Consider the following 19729-nt stretch of genomic DNA (forward strand, 5'->3'; position numbering starts at 1 on the left):
GTGTTCTGCAATGAGAAGCCACCACAATGAGAAGCCCGTGCACCACAACGAAGAGTAGCCCCCGCTCGCAGCAACTAGAGAAAGCCCGCAAGCAGCAACGAAGATCCAGTGCAGCCATAAATAAATAAATAAATTTATTAAAAACAAAACAAACAAAAAAAACCAAAATGAGTGATCTTGTTGAAAAGAAGGCAAGAATATATATTTTCATAAAAAATGTATAATAATAATAAAGTCTATATTACTACTGAAATGTTTACAGAATGAAATAGAATGTTTGGGATTTGCTTCCAAATAGTCCCGAGGGACTTCCCTGGTGGTCCAGTAGTTAAGACTCTGAGCTTCTACTGTAGGGGACACGGGTCCCATCCCTGGTAGGGGAACTAAGATCCCACCTGCTGCGAGGCCAAAAAAAAGACCAAGAAAACCAAAAGTCACGAAGAGGAGGAAAGTGGGCGGGCGCAGATGAGACAAACTTGGCCATGTGTTAATTGTTGAGCGTGGATAATAAGGGCTCATTATATTATTCTCTCTGCTTTTGCATATGTTAGAAAATTTTCACATTAAGAATGAGGGGGTAAATGCCTACTTCTTTGAATTATGCTAAACTACACTGAGATAAATCCAACACCCCACCTCACCATCCAGTATTCCTCTATCATATTCTATTTTAAGCATTCATTTTTCCCTTTATAAGACTCTGCTGGTCTGTCATCAGACACAGACACGGGTGCATCTGCATACCAAGCCACAAAGCAATTCCCCTCTGAAATATTCCAAACTGTACAAAACAATTTACCTTAGATTTTGTTGAGTCACTAGTAGCTGAATCTGTGAGAAGTTAAAGAAAACATGGTCAGTATTGGTCAGATTCTTTACTGCTTTCAACAAACAATGCAAAACTTATGGAAAAGACAGGCACAGAACAAAATGTGAAAGCAAAACTCAAAAACAAGAGAACACAGTGGATAGTCAGAGCTCACAAAGATGCAGGCTGCACCACAGAAAGCCACCGCCATGAAAGGATGCTGTGAATTGTAGGCAGAATCAGCTCAATGATAGGGATGGCAAAGGAGCCCTGTACTAAACGAAACAGAAACACTAGTGTTTATTAAATGTGCTAAGCGTTCAGTCTAGCAATAAAGCAGCTTGAAGACCTTTGGAAGAACTGCACTATGTACCACATCCTGTATCTGAAACTGATACACAATGTAGAACGTTTAGGATTGTTGGCTGCCCTCGCTACAAATTGAGATGCTCAGACTTAGTGTATTTATGTTGATTTTTGTCAGACTGTCAATGTTAAATTTTAGAAGCATATACTGTGTGCGTAAGGATGCATTAGGATAACCCTGCTTCTAGGTCACTTTGACGTTACGTTAAATCATGCTGATCTCTGTGCTTTGGACCCCGGTTTCACATCTGTGCAGTCAGGGATCCTTTAGACTAGTTAAATTGCTACCAGTTTTCCAATTATTTATTAACAAATGCTATTATGGAAATGGAAAAATGGAGAGCATCATTTTACTGTCTGGCAAAAAACTCAGATTATACAAGTATAAAGAGGGTAGGAAGGGGCTAGCACTCTTCAGGACAACACCAATTTGGAAATTTTCTCTTTCAACTTCAGGGAAATGGATTTTCAGAATTAATGAGCTGAGCCCCATGCCACGCCCCTTTCAACACATGGCTCAATGCTTTATGACTTTAAGAACTGGTAGACCATACCATGCTATTTCTCCTCACGGTCTGCTTCAGAAATAACAAGAAACAGCAGAAAAACCTTTAAGAAAGTAGTAGTGATCTGTTTACAATAATCGTAAGCGAAAATGTACACCACAGATCAACTCGGTTTGCATTTACAGGAATCGGGGGTTTCTGCAGACAAGGCAGCTACAGTGTGGACAGCAGTCCTCCTTCTTCCTACAGTTCCAGCTGTCCATCAGGGACACCACAGAATCCACTAGCGACATGACCGTGTGATAGACTCCTCCCATCTCGCCTGTGCAACATCAGTATAGATTTGCCTGTGTCAGTAAGTGCTGGAAAGAAAACCCTTTAGGACTAAAACAAGAACTAGAGACAAAGGGAGAACATGGTGTAAAACATGCTAGGTTAGTGCAACAGTTTGGCAGGAGAAAATTTGCATCGAAAGAGCCTATTAGAACTGATACTTCACCGAACATGAGGGTGGCAATAGAAGACAGAAGAAAATGTCAAAGAAATTGACTTTTACGGTGACCTCTGTAGTGACAAGATAATATACTGCATTTATGGGAATGGTGCCCACGAGCATTTTACGTATTTAATTGGCTGCCTTTTCAACAGAACGTCCAGCTCAAGAGTAAGAACTACTCATACAGTCTAGACCATACTTTCTGCCATCACAGCAACCACATACTCAGTAGCGTGTATCTGTTTTACCTTGTGATGACTATTACATGGAAACTGTGAATTAAAAAAAAAAGAACAAAACAGTGGTTTGCATGCTCATTTTCCCTCATATTTCCTTTCTGACAAGCATTACAACTCCATGCACTGCCAATGGCATTACAGTCACTGGAAGATAATTCAGATCAATCAGAAGAGGAAGATTACATTATTTTTATTAGTGGAAAGGGAAAAAAAGAAGAGGAAAAGGAAAAAAAATCATAGTGAATTGTTACTTATGATTGATTTGCTCTTTCATGTTATAAGAATTTAGCTTTTAACCTAGAGATCAATACTGCCCAGGCAAGAGTTACCTGATACATCTCCAGGGGAGACGCCTGTCCTTCCAATGTTGGTGAGTAAATGATCTATGTTTGGCACTGGCTGGGAGTCTACTGTGTTTTCCTCCTGCACTGTTGTCTATGGTTAATAAACAAAGATCTCTTCATCATCTCTTCAAAGATACTTTCTTTAAAATTCAAACAACATTTAGTAAAAGACACATTACTGAGTGGAGGACATATGCTTAATTTTTTACATTATTTGCATATAATTAATTACCAAATAAGTATCATACTTGGATTTTCATTAGATCAGAAACTGAGGCGCTATAGACCTGCTTTCGGGGTGCAAAGCAGACAATAGCATACAAAGCAGGAAGGTGACACAGTTGTAGGGTCAGGATCTTTTGTGTCCCAAATGAGAGGAACAGAGTACAAACGCTGACGGACAATACTTACAAGAGGTTCTTCAGCACCTTCTTCTGTGAAAAACCAGTCATGCTAAAATTTAAAATAAAAAAGGTGAAAAAGAGAAATTAAATAACCCCCTACAGAGATCTATATTTTGGAGGACAGCACAGAAAAAAAGGTAATTCTCTTAGAGAAAAAAAAAAAAAGTATAACCAAATTCTGCCCTACCAACTATCAGCTGCTCATGAAAAAGAATGTTCTCGATGAGCCAAAGCCTGGACTTACGTGCTGGATAAGCGTCTCTACGATCTTGTACTGGTCTGGCATGTGAGTGACCATGTGCGTCATGTTATCTTCAGAGGTCCTCACGAGAGTTGGACCAAACACTATGGCTAGGTTTCTGGGTTCCATCTGCAACAGAGGATGATATTAGAAAATATCACAACTTTTCTTAAGAAAGTAGGCTTAAATTCCCATTGCATGTTTGGCATTTTACTTCTGAAAGACTCTTTTGATGAAAAATAATTCAAAGAATGGTTGACTGATGTGTGTAAAAAAAAATAATGCTTTTTCTTGCTTTAATGACAACATACAATACTTAATTGGCATTTGTTTTTTCCAGGAAGTCTTTGATTGAAAACAATTGATCTGGTTCAAAACTAGTATTACGGGAATTCCCTGGCAGTCCAGTGGTTAGGGCTCCACACTTCCACGGCAGGGGGTACAGGTTCCATCCCTGGTCAGGGAACTAAGATCCCACAAGCCGTGCACCTCAGCCAAAAATAAGTATTAATAAAGCTGGATCAACTGACAAAAATATTAAAATCAAAGGGAATAAAACTTGCAAAAGAATAGGGAAAACCTCTCCCCTCAAAAACTAAACAAATGGAAAGAGATACATAAAAATTTCCAAATTTGCCTGAGTAGTACATTAAGATCATGAATATGTAAAAACTAATGTCTGAAAATATTCTTTTGATAAAAATTTTACTTCAACCAAGACTTCCAAAGCTTGTTGCTTATCCTTGTACCAATGAACACCTCAGTATTACATGCCTATATGTTTTTATGTTTCCTTCCATGATAGTTTGTACTCCTGTTTAAGTACCTGATTGTCAAAGGTGTGAACCTTTTGTTTTTCTTTGTTATATCTTATAAGTATCTGGTGTAATTTTTTGACCTTAGGATTTGATTAAAATATTAAATAACCAATCCCAAAAACATACTAGAGGGTAAAAAACCATTGTGGAACTCAAAAAAAAAAAAAAAAAAATCAAACTGGTCTTGGGATTCACACCAAAAATTTAGTTTCCATCCATCACCAGACAGTTGATCCCCCTTACCCTTTCACCCTCCCCTGCACCCCTGCCCCTTCCCCTCTGGTAACCACTACTCTGTTCTCTGTATCTATGTGTTGTTTTTGTTTGGTTTGTTCATTTATTTTGTGTGTGTGTGTTTTTTTTTTTACTCCATGTGAGTAAAATCATACAATATTCATCCAAAAGATATTTCTTTAAACCAATCAGGAAAAGCTACACATGAACAGACTACTAGATAATACGATGGAATAATAAATTTTGTTGTGTTTGATAAAGGTAATATGGTGGTATGAAAACAAAACCAAAACAATTTATCTGCTAAATCTAAATGAAACAAAACAAAAAAAGAAAATGTCTGTTGTTTTTCACTGTATACCATTTGATACATTTTTACTGTTGTTTGTGCAAATATTGCCCATTCAAAATATTAATATACAGTTGAAAAATAAAAGAAGTAAAATTTCTGACTTTTTCATTTTTCTTGCTGGATAAACATAAAAGAAAATGTCTTGAAAAAACAACAATTCATATTTTGGGGATCTTTTGCTTTTAAGAGTGATCTTTAGCGGGACGTGATCACCAGTATGATGTATTTTAGAGCTTCTGTTTAACTATAACCTATTTTTGACTATTTCGCATGAAGCAGTGAAGTACATCTTTTCAACTAAAGCCACTGAAAGTACATCTCTTCAACAAACAGTTTACACACCTTATTTTTTTCTGAATTTTCTGCCACTGTCTTCAGATGAGCCGAAAGAAACTTGAGAGTTTCATAATGATGTTCGGGCAAATCATGAATCTGAAACATATTATTTTCATGATGGATTTAAATGCTGAACTTTTGTTGTACCTCCAAAAATATAAAATAATACCTACTAGTCTTTTTAATGTTTTCAGACGATCTAGAGGATCTTCCTTACGATTGGCTTCAATAAAGTCGGCATATTTATCTGACAACAGTAAGAACAAAAAAAAACAAATTCATCTTAAATTGTTTAGGTGAGCTGTAATCTAGTTTCCCTTTAAGGTTCAATTTCAAACCACAATTAAAAAGAAAAAAATAGTAGGGAAGACCCCAAATAGCCTTTGAAATGTTGTCCTAAAACTACTATAGGGGCTTCCCTGGTGGCGCAGTGGTTAAGAATCCACCTGCCAATGCAGGGGACACGGGTTCGAGCCCTGGTCCTGGAAGATCCCACAGGCCACGGAGCAACCAAGCCCGCGGGCCACAGCTACTGAGCCTGCGCTCTAGAGCCCATGAGCCACAACTACTAAGCCCGTGTGCCACAACTACTGAAGCCCACGTGCCTAGAGCCCGTGCTCTGCAACAAGAGAAGCCACCGCAATGAGAAGCCCGCGCACCGCAACAAAGAGTAGCCCCTGCTCGCCGCACCTAGAGAAAGCCTGCGCAGCAATGAAGACCCAACGCAGCCATAAATAAATTTATAAAAAATAAAATAAAATAAAACTACCATAGTTTTTAATGATTCCTCTAGGCCTTATCAAACAAAGGAAATTCCCTAAAATGTGAGTTCTCTGAGGGTACAGCCTGTATTTACACAGTCTGTCCACTTTCTCTCCCCGCACTGCAACATCTACTACAAGGTCTTATCTAAGTCAAATAGTTGGCTTGGCTGAAAAAATGCTTTTCTACTAATTGTACCTTATTATGCCTGAAGGCTTTTCACTGAGAACAATAATAACATATTTTCAACTCAGCTGTAAACATGAATGAACAGGATAATATATATTTTTACTGAACTTTAACAACGTTTTATAAACTGTTTTTCACTGCAATGTATCAGGAGGAAAAAAAAATCCAAATGACAAAAAATAGGACATGATTGTGCTTTGTATACAAGTAAGAACTAAACAAAACCTCCTGTTTCTTTTGACAAAAATATTTTCCCCTGGTTCCACTTAATATGCTGTGGTTTCCCAACAATGTAATGTTCAACTGTTGCATCAGTGTCTTTGGTGGGGTTAACTCACCATTTGTGAAAAGTGGTTCAGGGAGTTTTCTGAAGAAGGATTTTAGTAAACTGCTTATCACATTCAAATCTCGCCATTTCTAGGTATGCAAAATAAAAATACCGTATTTTTGTAGTCAATACCACAAAGGAAAAAAACACAGACCAGTTATTCAAATAGAAATACACAAACTTACATCGTCTTGTATATCAATATCAGCCATTCCCTTGTTGAGTTCCTCTTGCATACTTGAGATGGCTGCATTGTTTCCAGGAACTCTATAAATACCTGTATATTCAAGACCTCTTTCTTCAACTAATTTGCAACATATGTCAACTATTAATGGAATATACTGCAAAACAAGAAATAAACATTTTATTTAACACAGCATGAATGTTTATCTTCAGTTAGTAGATACATATCGTAGCTACAAGGCCCTTTTCATCCAAAAGGAAACAGTATATAAATTGTTGTTATTTGATACAGAGAAAATAAAGAATAGAAACACTGGAGAACTGGGAAGAGACAAAACCAGCAAGAGATAGTTGAGTCAGTGGAAAGAGAATGAATAGGTCAAGACTGAAAGAGGAGGCCCCACAGGGAGATAATAGTCTAAAGAAGAAACAAGAGCTAGTAGGGAGAATGTGGCAACAGTTCAGTTGAATAAAAGAAGGGGGACGGGGAAGAGGAGGGGGAAAGAATAACATCCATCCACTCATGATATGAATCCTAACGTGGGCATTGTAAACACACACACACACACACACACACACGCGCACACACACACACACACGCACACGCACATTTACATTTATCATACTTTCTTAATCAGATTCTTGTTCCCATCCTTCTTTTAAAATGCTGAAAACAGAAACACACGACTTGAAAATGACTTCTTACCGATAGTTTCAGATACATTCTTAGCCGTTGAATAATTATTCTATTTCAGAGTCAACACATTAGAAAAAAGCATTATAGATAAAATTACTCCATACACCCGTACAGGTCAGACATGCTTAGAGAAACTAAGGTCTGTTAAGAAGAGGAAAATACTCAACAGATGGACAGATACCCCCTGTGACCTGCACGGCTGTGTACTCGGGTCCTGTTATGACGACGGCTGAATTAATGGCTTTAGGAAATCTGGCGGGCTGGTGTCTTACCCGATTAGTATGAGCTGGTGGGCAGTCATCCAGTCTGACCCCGAACGTTCCTGTAGCAGTAGGCTTTTTTTCAAATGTCTTTCTCATAATACTTGGAATGCCTTTTCTCCATGTGCCTTTGTCTTTTGGGGGACTAGTGTCATCTTTTGATCGTTATTCAAAAGAAAATGACATGAAAAGAAAATAGAAACAAGAGTGTTTAAATCATGACTTTAAAGATCCTTTATCAATATTTATATAAATCAGAGTCCTGTACTATAAATAACATATCCTTTATGTATCAAACATATTCTATTCTATTCTATTCTCTTCCTGATATAGCACTCCTTTCAACCCTCCATATAATTTAGTACAAATCAATTCTGCTTCTTCACCCTTTGACAATCTGTACCATGATTTTCTTTAAAACAGTCAAGACAATAGAATTAATGTGACATCTTTACAGTGAGATTTTAGCAAAAGGAAACATAATGGTTTTATTTCAAAACGAAAGCATCTGGATCCTCTGCATTTATCAAATTGGTACTTTTTGACATAGATGTATGTGTTGTATTTTCCTTCACTTGATCTTTATTATAAGAACTGGTGTGTTGGGCTTCCCTGGTGGCGCAGTGGTTGAGAGTCCACCTGCCGATGCAGGGGACACGGGTTCGTGCCCTGGTCCGGCAAGATCCCACATGCCGTGGAGCGGCTGGGCCCGTGAGCCATGGCCGCTGAGCCTGCGCGTCCGGAGCCTGTGCTCCGCGACTGGAGAGGCCGCAACAGTGAGAGGTCCGCGTACCGCAAAAAAAAAAAAAAGAACTGGTGTCTTGGACCCCAGCTTAAGGGAAAGGCCCCACCAGCCTGGACCAGGCCCCCAGTGATCTCTGGGTTAGCTCACCCTGAGCTGAGGTCCGCAGAAAAGGCACAGAAAAACATGAAAACACCTTTAAAATCTCAATTTTATTTAAAAAAAAAAAATTTTTTTTTTTTTTTTTTTACTTAAGTATAGTTGATTTACTACAAACCCAATTTTAAATCCTAAATTTATCTAGGAATGCGGATATCAGTACCTTTACTGAGAAGCTTCCTTTCTGACTCCTCCTTGGGGGAGTGTGGACTCTGAGTCCGAGGCTCTGCTTTAGCACCAAGCAGGGTCTGCCGGATGCTGAGACTCTGGCGAGGGGTCTTTGGCAACTGCTCTGCTTTGCTGCTGAAAGAAAGGAACGTTTCTGACCAAGTACGGATTTTACGTCCCAGTTAACCTGCAGGCATGGTGGGATTCTCACCTCATCAGACTGTTGTATTCTTTTATTCTTCGACTAATCAGATCCCTGTTAGTAACTCCAGTGTCCTACAGAATAAATAGAAGGTAAAATTAGAAAGTCAATTCTAAACTCCCTAAATAAGGATCCTACTCTTTCTGGGGGGCAGGGGGGAGCTCTACACTGTACTACTTTGCTTATTCAATACAGACTCCATGGAGTTGTTTTAAAAGCTCTATTCAAATCATGACCTAACTTCACTAAGTGACAAACGTTCAAGGGCCTCTGCCACCGCCAAGAGTTTTCTGTTTACTTTCTGTACCCCAGCAACACCTGGACTAGTACCAGCAAGTAGCCAGTGTTCAAACTTACTGAACTGATCTGGCGTTTTTAATAAATGACTGGGAAGCAGTGAGCCAGTTTTTTCTCTCACTAATACCAGAAAGAATGATCAGCGTTTCAAAATAATACAGTTGGATAAAAGATGGAATACTGCCAAAATGTGTTAATGATTAATTGATAGGAACAGTGAGACTGAGGGTCAATTAGTATCAGAAGTGACAGTTATATTATCAGAAGAAAAAAGCTCAAACCTGGTTTTATTAACCTCAACAGTTTAACCTCAATAATATGCTACATGGAAAACTCAGAGTTGACCACAAGGAGATGATTTTTTTTTTCCCCTATTGGTTCCAATTATAAATTGACATGTGTTCGCAAGTATTTTTTTTACTTGTCTCGTTTTGGTCATAGTGAACGTTACAATTTACAAAGAATACAGACTTTATAAATTCTCGAATTCAAACAGATTCTTCTCATTTACCAACTGAAAGAGGATATGGTTAAGATCTAGAATAAGACTGCTTGACAATTCTGAGCTATGTGACCCTGGGGAAATTACTTAACTTCTCTTTGCCACAAAGTTCCCTTGTTTGAAACATGGTGATGATAATAAGAAGACACATTCATATGGCTGCTGAAATTAACTGACATAAAATGCTTAAAAGAGTGACTGCCATATGGTATATGCTCGGTGAATTATTACTTTCTTAGCTCTAAAACTTGGTGAAAACACCCGTGTCTCAGAATCAGATGGTAGTGATGATGCTATAATGGCTGACACGAAGTACATGTTCATGACCTACCAGGCACTGGGGTGCGTTCTTCATAAGCATCACTTCATTCAATTTCTAAAAAAGCCCTATGTCTCAAAGATGAAGTCATCTACTGCCCAGCAGGACACCTGGCATAGAGCAGGGGCTGATCAAACAGGAACTCCTTTGAACTGCTACTTAAAGCTGAAATCTACACCCAAGTTGTGATTCTCCCTGTTTACTTTGCCAAAACTCAGGTCTGATGTCTCTTTATAGCGGTGGTTGTAGAAAAAGGGCTGTATTGATATGGATCTGGTATTCGTTGTTCACAACAAACAAGGTAGAGTGTAAACTGTCAGACGAGAAAAAGTACAGGCGTTTTCCTATGTTCTAAGTTTTCATGACTTGAATTGGATATAATGGAAATGACAGAATTCGAGAACATAATTTGCATAACTTCATGGTTAATGTAGGTGTCCCTGCATACTGTATGGGAAAGTAGGGGGAAAGAACCTTGTGGGTTTTTTTTTTTGTCAAAACAACGGGCACGCAAATGAGAATAACGTCTAAGAAAAACTGCTGATGATATGAAAAAGGCACCCTTGAGCAAAATCTAGACTTAATCATTGCTGAATCTGCTCTGTAAAGTTTACAGTTATGTACACTTAAAAAAAAAAATCTTGGGCTTCCCTGGTGGCGTGGTGGTTGAGAGTCCACCTGCCGATGCTGGGGACACGGGTTCATGCCCTGGTCCGGGAAGATACCACATGCTGCGGAGCGGCTGGGCCCGTGAGCCATGGCCGCTGAGCCTGCGCGTCCGGAGCCTGTGCTCTGCAACGGGAGAGGCCACGACAGTGAGAGGCCCGTGTACCGCAAAAAAAAAAAAAAAAAAAAAAAAAAACTTCACTTAAAAAAAAAATCTTCACTACTGAAAGTTCTGCTGTAAAAAATAACTTGATGGTTGTGAGTCAGAAACTCTCTTTATTAAAAAGAAAAAGTGGCTTATAACATGATTTCTGATACTACAAGTTTTCTTAGAAACCAATTACTGTATTACAGTAGGCTATATTATATTCTTGCCTGCATAATTTCATTAACAAGAATCATGCTATCAGGGTCTCTGCATTTACACAGCAATTTGTTTGGAGATGCATTTTCGCTGTAACTTAAGCCCACAACAACCCTGGTTTTGACACAAAGAAACAGATCTGGAATTATTCAGTCACAAAGGTAATGACCAGGACTAGGAACCTAGGTCTCTGCTCAGTGCTTCACTGCTTCTGAGAAGGTATGCAGAATGTATGAATAATCTGCTTTTCTAGGTCAGTAATGGTGATTTTCCCAATAAGTGAAAATAATATAATATAGGTACACTTGAGTTTTCCTTTTTTTTTGGCAGCACCGTGTGGATGGTGGAATCTTAGTTCCTCAAACAGGGATCGAACCTGTGCCCTTGGCAGTGGAAGCACAGAGTCCTAACCACTGAACTGCCAGGGAAGTCCCTGAATTTTCCTTCTGATCAACTATTTTTTTCTTTAATTAATTTATTTCATTGATTTATTTTTGGCTGAGTTGCGTCTTCATTGCTGCGTGCGGGTTTTCTCTAGTTGCTGCGAACGTGGGCTACTCTTCGTTGTGGTGCAGAACCTTCTCGCTACGGTGGCTTCTCTTGCTGTGGAGCACAGGCTCTAGGCACACGGGTTCAGTAGTTGTGGCTCGCGGGCTCTAGAGCGCAGACTCAGTAGCTGTGGTGCACGGGCCTGAGTTGCTCCGCGGCATGTGGGATCTTCCCGGACCAGGGCTCGAACCCGTGTCCCCTGCATTGGCAGGCGGATTCTTAACCACTGAGCCACCAGGGAAGCCCTGATCAACTATTTTTAAGTGAAGATAGCACGTTATGATTTTTTTTAAATGATGTATCAGATTCTTTCAGTCTCCTTTAAAAAGAAAATGTTGCGACAGCGTCGGTTTTAACAATGTCGTTTTGGACACTAACCTCCTCATTTAAGTTGCTGCTCTCCTGGATGCTCTTGATCCAGGCTAGCATGTCATCCCTGTCTTCAGCCTGAAACAGGCACTCGCAGTCGGACGTGGTGAGTCGAAAGACATTTTTCCTCTTGGTCTCGCTGTAAGAGATGTCTATTAAGCAAGCGTTAACACTGATGGGCTGCTCTTCTTCAGACGGAGTCGTCTGTTCTCGTTTATCTTTGTACAGGTACAGCGAATGGCCCCGAAGTACAACATACATCTGCTTCCATGGTCGAATACTTCCACCAACTCGCTGGAGAACATGAGACAGATCAGGCATACTCAACACTTGGCTAAATCTTAGTGACAGGACAGATGCATCTAGCAACACTGTTAACACGCTTAAATGTATACCCAATGTGGCAGGTGCCTGCTTTACGTCAATATGTATTTGTTAGGGCAGGAAAGACAAAAAGTGTGGAACGTAAACCAAGTTGGGTAATGTATTCCTATCACAATCAAGGGCAATGAAATCTCAACTTTAATTGGGTTGAGAAAATAAAATGAATAAAGTTAATTAGGATAAAGCGAGTGTAGCAAAATATATAAAAAATGCTAAGGGAATAGAAAATAAGGAAAAAGGTCAGTCAGAAAAATCCTCTGAGTGAAAGCAAGGCTTAAGACAAGTCTTAGATCATGCAAATGACAAACACTGAAAAAACTAATCCCCAAAGGATATGCAGACGTAATGAATTTAGTTAACAAAACTGATCAACTTTATATGGTCAAGCAACAACATGCAAGATGGGTTTTCTAAAAAAAATTTGATACTCTTTTGACAGTATTAAAGTTTTCTTATAAATTAAGCTACACAAATATTGTACAAAATTTTCTGGTGAAGTTTTTCTTATATTGTTATCTACTTAATGAAGCATATATTGATATTGATATTCATTTAAATACCTCTATATTTATAAAATAAGGGGAAACAATAAAATTATTATAAAGGCAACTTGAAACTCTGCAAGCCAGAAGGAAGTGGCAGGACATGTTTAAAGTGATGAAAGGGAAAAACCTACAACCAAGATTACTCTACTCAGCAAGGATCTCATTCAGATTTGACGGAAAAATTAAAACCTTTACAGACAAGCAGAAGTTAAGAGAATTCGGCACCACCAAACCATCTCTACAACAAATGCTAAAGGAACTTCTCTAGGCAGGAAACACAAGAGAAGGCAAAGACTTACAATAACAAACCCAAAACAATTAAGAAAATGGTAATAGGAACATACATATCGATAACTACCTTAAATGTAAATGGATTAAATGCTCCAACTAAAAGACATAGACTGGCTGAATGAATACAAAAACAATATCCGTATATATGTTGTGTACAAGAGACCCACTTCAGACCTAGGTACACATACAGACTGAAAGTGAGGGGGTGGAAAAAGATATTTCATGCAAATAGAAATCAAAAGAAAGCTGGAGTAGCAACTCTCATATCAGACAAAATACACTTTAAAATAAAGAGTATTACAAGAAACAAAGAAGGATACTACATGCTGATCAGGGGATCTATCCAAGAATACTATATAACAATTATAAATATTTATGCACGCAACATAGGAGCACCTATATACGTAAGGCAAATGCTAACAGCCATAAAAGGGGAAATTGACAGTAACACAATCATAGTAGGGGACTTTAACACCCCACTTTCACCAATGGACAGATCATTCAAAATGAAAAAAATTAAGGAAACAAAAGCTTTAAATGATATATTAAACAAGATGGACTTAATTGGTATTTACAGGACATTCCATCCAAAAACAGCAGATTATACTTTTTTTCTCCAGTGCTCATGGAACATTCTTGGGTCACAAATCAAGCCTTGGTAAATTTAAGAAAATTGAAATCGTACCAAGAATCTGTTCCAACCACAACACTATGAGACTAGATATCAATTACAGGAAAAAATCTGTAAAAAATACAAACACACAGAGGCTAAAAAATACACCACTATATAACCAAGAGATCACTGAAGAAATCAAAGAGGAAATCAAAAAATACCTAAAAACAAATGAAAATGAAAACACGAGGACCCAAAACCTATGGGACGCAGCAAAAGCAGTCCTAAGAGTGAAGTTTATAGCAATACAATCTTACCTCAAGAAACAAGAAACAGCTCAAATAAAAAACCTAACCTTACACCTAAAGGAATGAGAGAAAGAAGAACAAAAAAACTGCATAGTTAGCAGAAGAAAAGAAATCATAAAGATCAAATCAGAAATAAATGAAAAAGAAATGAAGGAAATGATAGCAAATATCAATAAAACTAAAAGCTGGTTCTTTGAGAAGATAAACAAAACTGAAAAACCATTAGCCAGACTCATCAAGAAAAACAGGGAGAAGACTCAAATCAACAGAATTAGAAATGATAAAGCAGAATTAACAACTGACACTGCAGAAATACAAAGGATCATGAGAGATTACTACAAACAACTATATGCCAATAAAATGGACAACCTGGAAGAAATGGACAACTTCTTAAAAAAGCACAACCATCCGAGACTGAACCAGGAAAAAGTAGAAAATATGAACAGACGAATCACAAGCACTGAAATTGAACTGTGATTAAAAATCTTCCAACAAACAAAAGCCCAGGACCAGATGGCTTCACAGGCAAATTCTATCAAAGATTTAGAGAAGAGCTAACACCTATCCTTCTCAGACTATTCCAAAATATAGCAGAAGGAGGAACACTGCCGAACTCATTCTACGAGGCCACCATCACCCTGATACCAAAACCAAAGATGTCACAAAAAAAGAAAACTACAGGCCAATATCACCGATGAACATAGATGCAAAAATCCTCAGCAAAATACTAGCAAACAGAATCCAACAGCCCATTAAAAGGATCATACACCATGATCAAACGGAGTTTATCCCAGGGATGCAAGGATTCTTCAATATATGCAAATCAATGTGATAAACAATATTAACAGATTGAAGGAGAAAAACCATATGATCATCTCAATAGATGCAGAAAGAACTTCTGACAAAATTCAACATCCATTTATGATTTAAAAAAACCCTCCAGAAAGCAGGCATAGAGGGAACTTACCTCAACATAATAAAGGCTATATATGACAAACCCACAGCCAACATCGTTCTCGATGTTGAAACACCGAAACCATTTCCACTAAGATCAGGAACAAGACAAGGTTGCCCACTCTCACCACTATTATTCAACATAGTTTTGGAAGTTTTAGCCACAGCAATAAGAGAAGAAAAAGAAATAAAAGGAATCCAAATCAGAAAAGAAGAAGTAAAGCTGTCACTGTTTGCAGATGACATGATACTATACATAGAGAATCCTAAAGACTCTACCAGAAAACTACTAGAGCTAATCAATGAATTTGGTAAAGTTGCAGGATACAAGATTAATGCACAGAAGTCTCTTGCATTCCTATACACCAATGATGAAAAATCTGAAAGAGATATCAAGGAAACACTCCCATTTACCATTGAAAAAAAAATAATAAAATATCTAGGAATAAACCTACCTAAGGAGACAAAAGACCTGTATGTAGAAAACTGTAAGACACTGATGAAAGAAATTAAAGATGATACAAACAGATGGAGAGATATACCATATTCTTGGATTGGAAGAATCAACATTGTGAAAATGACTACAGTACCCAAAGCAATCTACAGATTCAATGCAATCCCTATCAAACTACCAATGGCATTTTCCCCAGAACTAGAACAAAAAATTTCACAATTTGTATGGAAACACGAAAGACACCGAATAGCCAAAGCAATTTTGTGAAGGAAAAACGGAGCTGGAGGAATCAGGCTCCCTGACTTCAGACTATACTACAAAGCTACAGTAATCAAGACAGTATGGTACTGGCACAAAAACAGAAATACAGATCAATGGAACAGGATAGAAAGCCCAGAGATAAACCCACGCCCATATGGTCACCTTATCTTTGATAAAGGATGCAAGAATATACAATGGGGAAAAGACAGCCTCTTCAATAAGTGGTGCTGGGAAAACTGGACAGCTACATGAAAAGAATGAAATTAAAACAGTCCCTAATACCATACACAAAAATAAACTCAAAATGTATTAAAGACCTAAATGTAAGGCCAGACACTATAAAATTCTTAGAGGAAAACATAGGCAGAACACTCCATGACATAAATCACAGCAAGATCCTTTTTGATCCACCTCCTAGAGAAATGGAAATAAAAACAAAAATAAACAAATGGGACCTAATGAAACTTAAGCGCTTTTGCACAGCAAAGGGAACCATAAACAAGATGAAAAGAGAATCCTCAGAATGGGAGAAAATATTTACAAACGAAGCCACTGACAACAGATTCATCTCCAAAATATACAAGCAGCTCAATATCAAAAAACACAAACAACCCAGTCCAAAAATGGGCAGAAGACCTAACTAGACATTTCTCCAGAGAAGATATACAGATTGTCAACAAACACATGAAAGGATGCTCAATATCACTAATTATTAGAGAAATGCAAATCAAAACTACAATGAGGTTTCACCTCACACCAGTCAGAATGGTCATCAAAAAATCTACAAACAATAAATGCTGGAGAGGGTGTGGAGAAAAGGGAACCCTCTTGCACTGTTGGTGGGAATGTAAATTGATACAGCCACTGTGGAAAACAGTATGGAGGTTCCTTAAAAAACTACAAATAGAACTACCATATGACCCAGCAATCCCACTACTGGGCATATACCCTGAGGAGACCATAATTCAAAGGGTCATGTACCACAATGTTCACTGCAGCTCTATTTACAATAGCCAGGACATGGAAGTAACCTAAGTGTCCACTGACAGATGAATGGATGAAGAAGATGTGGCACATATATACAGTGGAATATTATTCAGCCATAAAAAGAAATGAAACTGAGTTATTTGTAGTGAGGTGGACGTACCTAGAGACTGTCATACAGAGTGAAGCAAGTCTTGAAGAGAAAAACAAATACTGTATGCTAACACATATATCTGGAATCTTAAAAAAAAAAAAAAGTGGTTCTGATGAATGGACTTGAGGACATGAGGAGGGGGAAGGGTAAGCTGGGACAAAGTGCGAGAGTGGAATGGACATAGATACACTACCAAATGTAAAATAGATAGCTAGTGGGAAGCAGCCGCATAGCACAGGGAGATCAGCTCGGTGCTTTGTGACCACCTAGAGGGGGGGATAGGGAGCGTGGGAGGGAGATGCAAGAGGGAGGAGATATGGGGATATATGTACATGTATAACTGATTTACTTTGTTATACAGCAGAAACTAACACACCATTGTAAAGGAATTATACTCCAATAAAGATGTTAAAAAAAAAACAACTCAAAAAAAAATAAATAAATAAAGGCAACTTGAGTAAACTGGGAGATACTGAATAAAAATTTTTAAATTATTAATATGGAGAACTGCTGGTCCCTAAAGTACTACTCTGTAATAATCCATGGGTAATAAACTACTTAATAAGAAAATCAGAGTTCCTTCTTAAATACTCCCATGTCTCTTTTACACTGATAAGACGCAAAACAACATATTCCATATGTAATTGATATAAAGGATGAAAAAGGTATAAAATTAAATCTCTGATTAGAATTTGTAAAAATAACTTTTCCTTTATGTAGAGAAAGATGCTTATAAACGTTTTCCACGCTTTATTCTGGCTATTTTACCGTTTTATGTATAGAGACTTAATGCTTTACTTTTCAGGGCCTGCATTTCACACGCTCACAGTAGCTGAGAAAACACACTACCTTGCCCCTATCAGTGACAAGTGGCCTGAAATGAAGCCACCCTTCCTTGGCAGCATCGCTGAAAACCTCTGAGGAAGAATCTTTCCGGGATCCAGAATCTTCTGATGACTTTTGGCTGTCTGTGATCTATAGAAAAGGCCAAAGAAAACATAGCAAATGTCAGCTTTTTTCTTTATAAGTATTTGCATGTTGAAATTGTTTTGCTGAAAAAGACTTTTACTAAATCTTCGAAATGAAAGGCTATTTTTGAAAAACCCTAACTTTATCAATTACATTAGAAAAATTTCTGGTTTTGCTTTTTTAAAAAAATGGGTATTGACCACCATCATTTTTAAAGTCCCCTGAAGGAATTTTTTTAACCACTAAAAAATAATAGAAATAGTATAATTTACCTACTCTCAAGAGCTCACATTTAGTGGGAAAAGGCGAAGAAGAAAGAAAAATAAAACAAGAAAATGATCAGATTGTGATTAGTGCCATTCGGAGAATGAAACAGGGAGATGCAATAAGGAACAACAGAGCAGCAGCTATTAACTGGTGGTGCTGAGGTGAGACCTCTCTGCAGAAAGAACATGTGAGATGAAATTTGGAGAAAACATTTTAAAAAGAGGCAACCACGAAAGATCAGGGGAAAGAAAAATTCAGGGAGAATATATAGCTACTGAATGTACATTCATTGTTATCATTTTTTTTTTGGCCACATCAAGGCATGTGGGATCTTAGCTCCCCAACCAGGGATTGAACCCGTGACCCCTGCAATGGAAGCGCAGAGTCCTAACCAACGGACCCTGAGGGCATTCCCTCACTGTTATCATTTTAAATGTTCACTTTTCCACGGAAGTAAGAGAAACAGCTAGTTATAGATTGTTCAGGGTACTTCAGGCTGTGGCAGGAGTGTGCGGGAGGCCATGAAGTGATGAATCAGAGGAGTAACATCATCTGATCATACAGCTCAAAGGTTGCTCTGCTTGCTACCTGGAGAACGGATTTGAAAGGGACAACCATGAAAGGAGGTGGTACTGTGGGAATCCAGGTGAGGGACGGTGGCAGCTGGGACTAAAGTAGCGAAAGTGAAGACAGAGAGGAAGGTATAGGTTCAGGGTATGTTCTGGAGGTAGAGCGGACGGTACTTGAAAGGGAAAAGAAAAAACAAGCTTCATTCCTAGACCTGGTGCTTGAACAAGTGGGTAAATTGAAACGGACTTAGACAGATGAGGGAAAAGGAGGGATACACATGTCTGGGGGGGTCGGTCCCTGAGGTCTACTTAGTCATGGAAACCTTGAACTGCTTGTTAAACATCCAAATGGTGATGGTGCAGGGCAAGAGCCCACATGAGCCTCAGTTTGGGGAAGAGGTCAAGGCTGGCAATATACACTCGGGGAGATCTCTGGGTAGGAGCACCAAGGAAATGACGGTAGGTGGAGAGGAAAGGGGAGTCAGAACCAGCTCTAGACTTTCCAACATTTTAAATATTACACAGAGGCAGAAATGGAAACCAGCAGAAGAAGGTGTTTCAGGAAGTAAGTGGGAAATTACGCTGGATACTCCTGAAAGGTCAAGTAAGTGAAAAACCCAAGCAGCCAGTTGTTCTGGAACCTGAGTGTCACTGGTAACCTTGGCCTGAACAGTGTCATTCTGATGCGTGTGGGGTGAGAAAGACGTGATGTGGGAAAGTAACTACCAACAATTTTTTTCCCAAAGAATTTTGCTATGAAAAATGGAAGAGTAAATCGGAGCAGTAAACAGAGGGGGACGTGGATTTGAGGAAGGTTTTTCTTTTAAATACAGGAAATCACAGAACATGCTTCTATGTGATGGTGACTGAGCCAATGGAAAGAGTGATTATGCAGAAGAGACAGGGGTCTTGAGAAAGTGAAAAGTGATGGAATCCAAAGCAGAAACCTGGGTGTTTGTGCTTAATAGGATAATGTGCCACGTAAAAAGATACTTATTAAGATAAGAGTAAGGAAGGCAGAAAGTGTGGGTATAAATGAAGGTCCTGGTATTTTTGGAGAAGGTAAAATAAGGAAA

General features: G+C 38.5%; 1 protein-coding gene across 6 annotated transcripts in view; it reads right to left on the bottom strand.

Annotated features, from left to right (window-relative positions):
- Nucleotides 1–19729, bottom strand: part of ARHGAP21 (Rho GTPase activating protein 21) — a 126903-nt gene that overhangs the window by 4681 nt on the left and 102493 nt on the right. For 5 of the 6 annotated variants that reach the window (XM_082681207.1, XM_082681205.1, XM_082681206.1 and 2 more), the window contains 13 exons: nucleotides 17698–17823; nucleotides 11910–12194; nucleotides 8844–8908; nucleotides 8628–8764; nucleotides 7576–7718; nucleotides 6609–6764; nucleotides 6434–6512; nucleotides 5318–5391; nucleotides 5151–5240; nucleotides 3408–3533; nucleotides 3171–3212; nucleotides 2745–2850; nucleotides 800–831 (listed from right to left, as the gene is read on the bottom strand). In XM_082681207.1, the coding sequence (XP_082537333.1) occupies nucleotides 800–831; nucleotides 2745–2850; nucleotides 3171–3212; nucleotides 3408–3533; nucleotides 5151–5240; nucleotides 5318–5391; nucleotides 6434–6512; nucleotides 6609–6764; nucleotides 7576–7718; nucleotides 8628–8764; nucleotides 8844–8908; nucleotides 11910–12194; nucleotides 17698–17823 (1461 nt within the window). Of the gene's footprint in view, nucleotides 1–799; nucleotides 832–2424; nucleotides 2449–2744; nucleotides 2851–3170; nucleotides 3213–3407; nucleotides 3534–5150; nucleotides 5241–5317; nucleotides 5392–6433; nucleotides 6513–6608; nucleotides 6765–7575; nucleotides 7719–8627; nucleotides 8765–8843; nucleotides 8909–11909; nucleotides 12195–17697; nucleotides 17824–19729 lie in introns of all 6 variants that reach the window. The other variant, XM_082681210.1, reaches the window with a different exon arrangement.

The sequence above is a fragment of the Grampus griseus genome (genome assembly GCF_964374135.1).
Source record: "Grampus griseus genome assembly, chromosome: 2".
Taxonomy (NCBI): domain Eukaryota; kingdom Metazoa; phylum Chordata; class Mammalia; order Artiodactyla; family Delphinidae; genus Grampus; species Grampus griseus.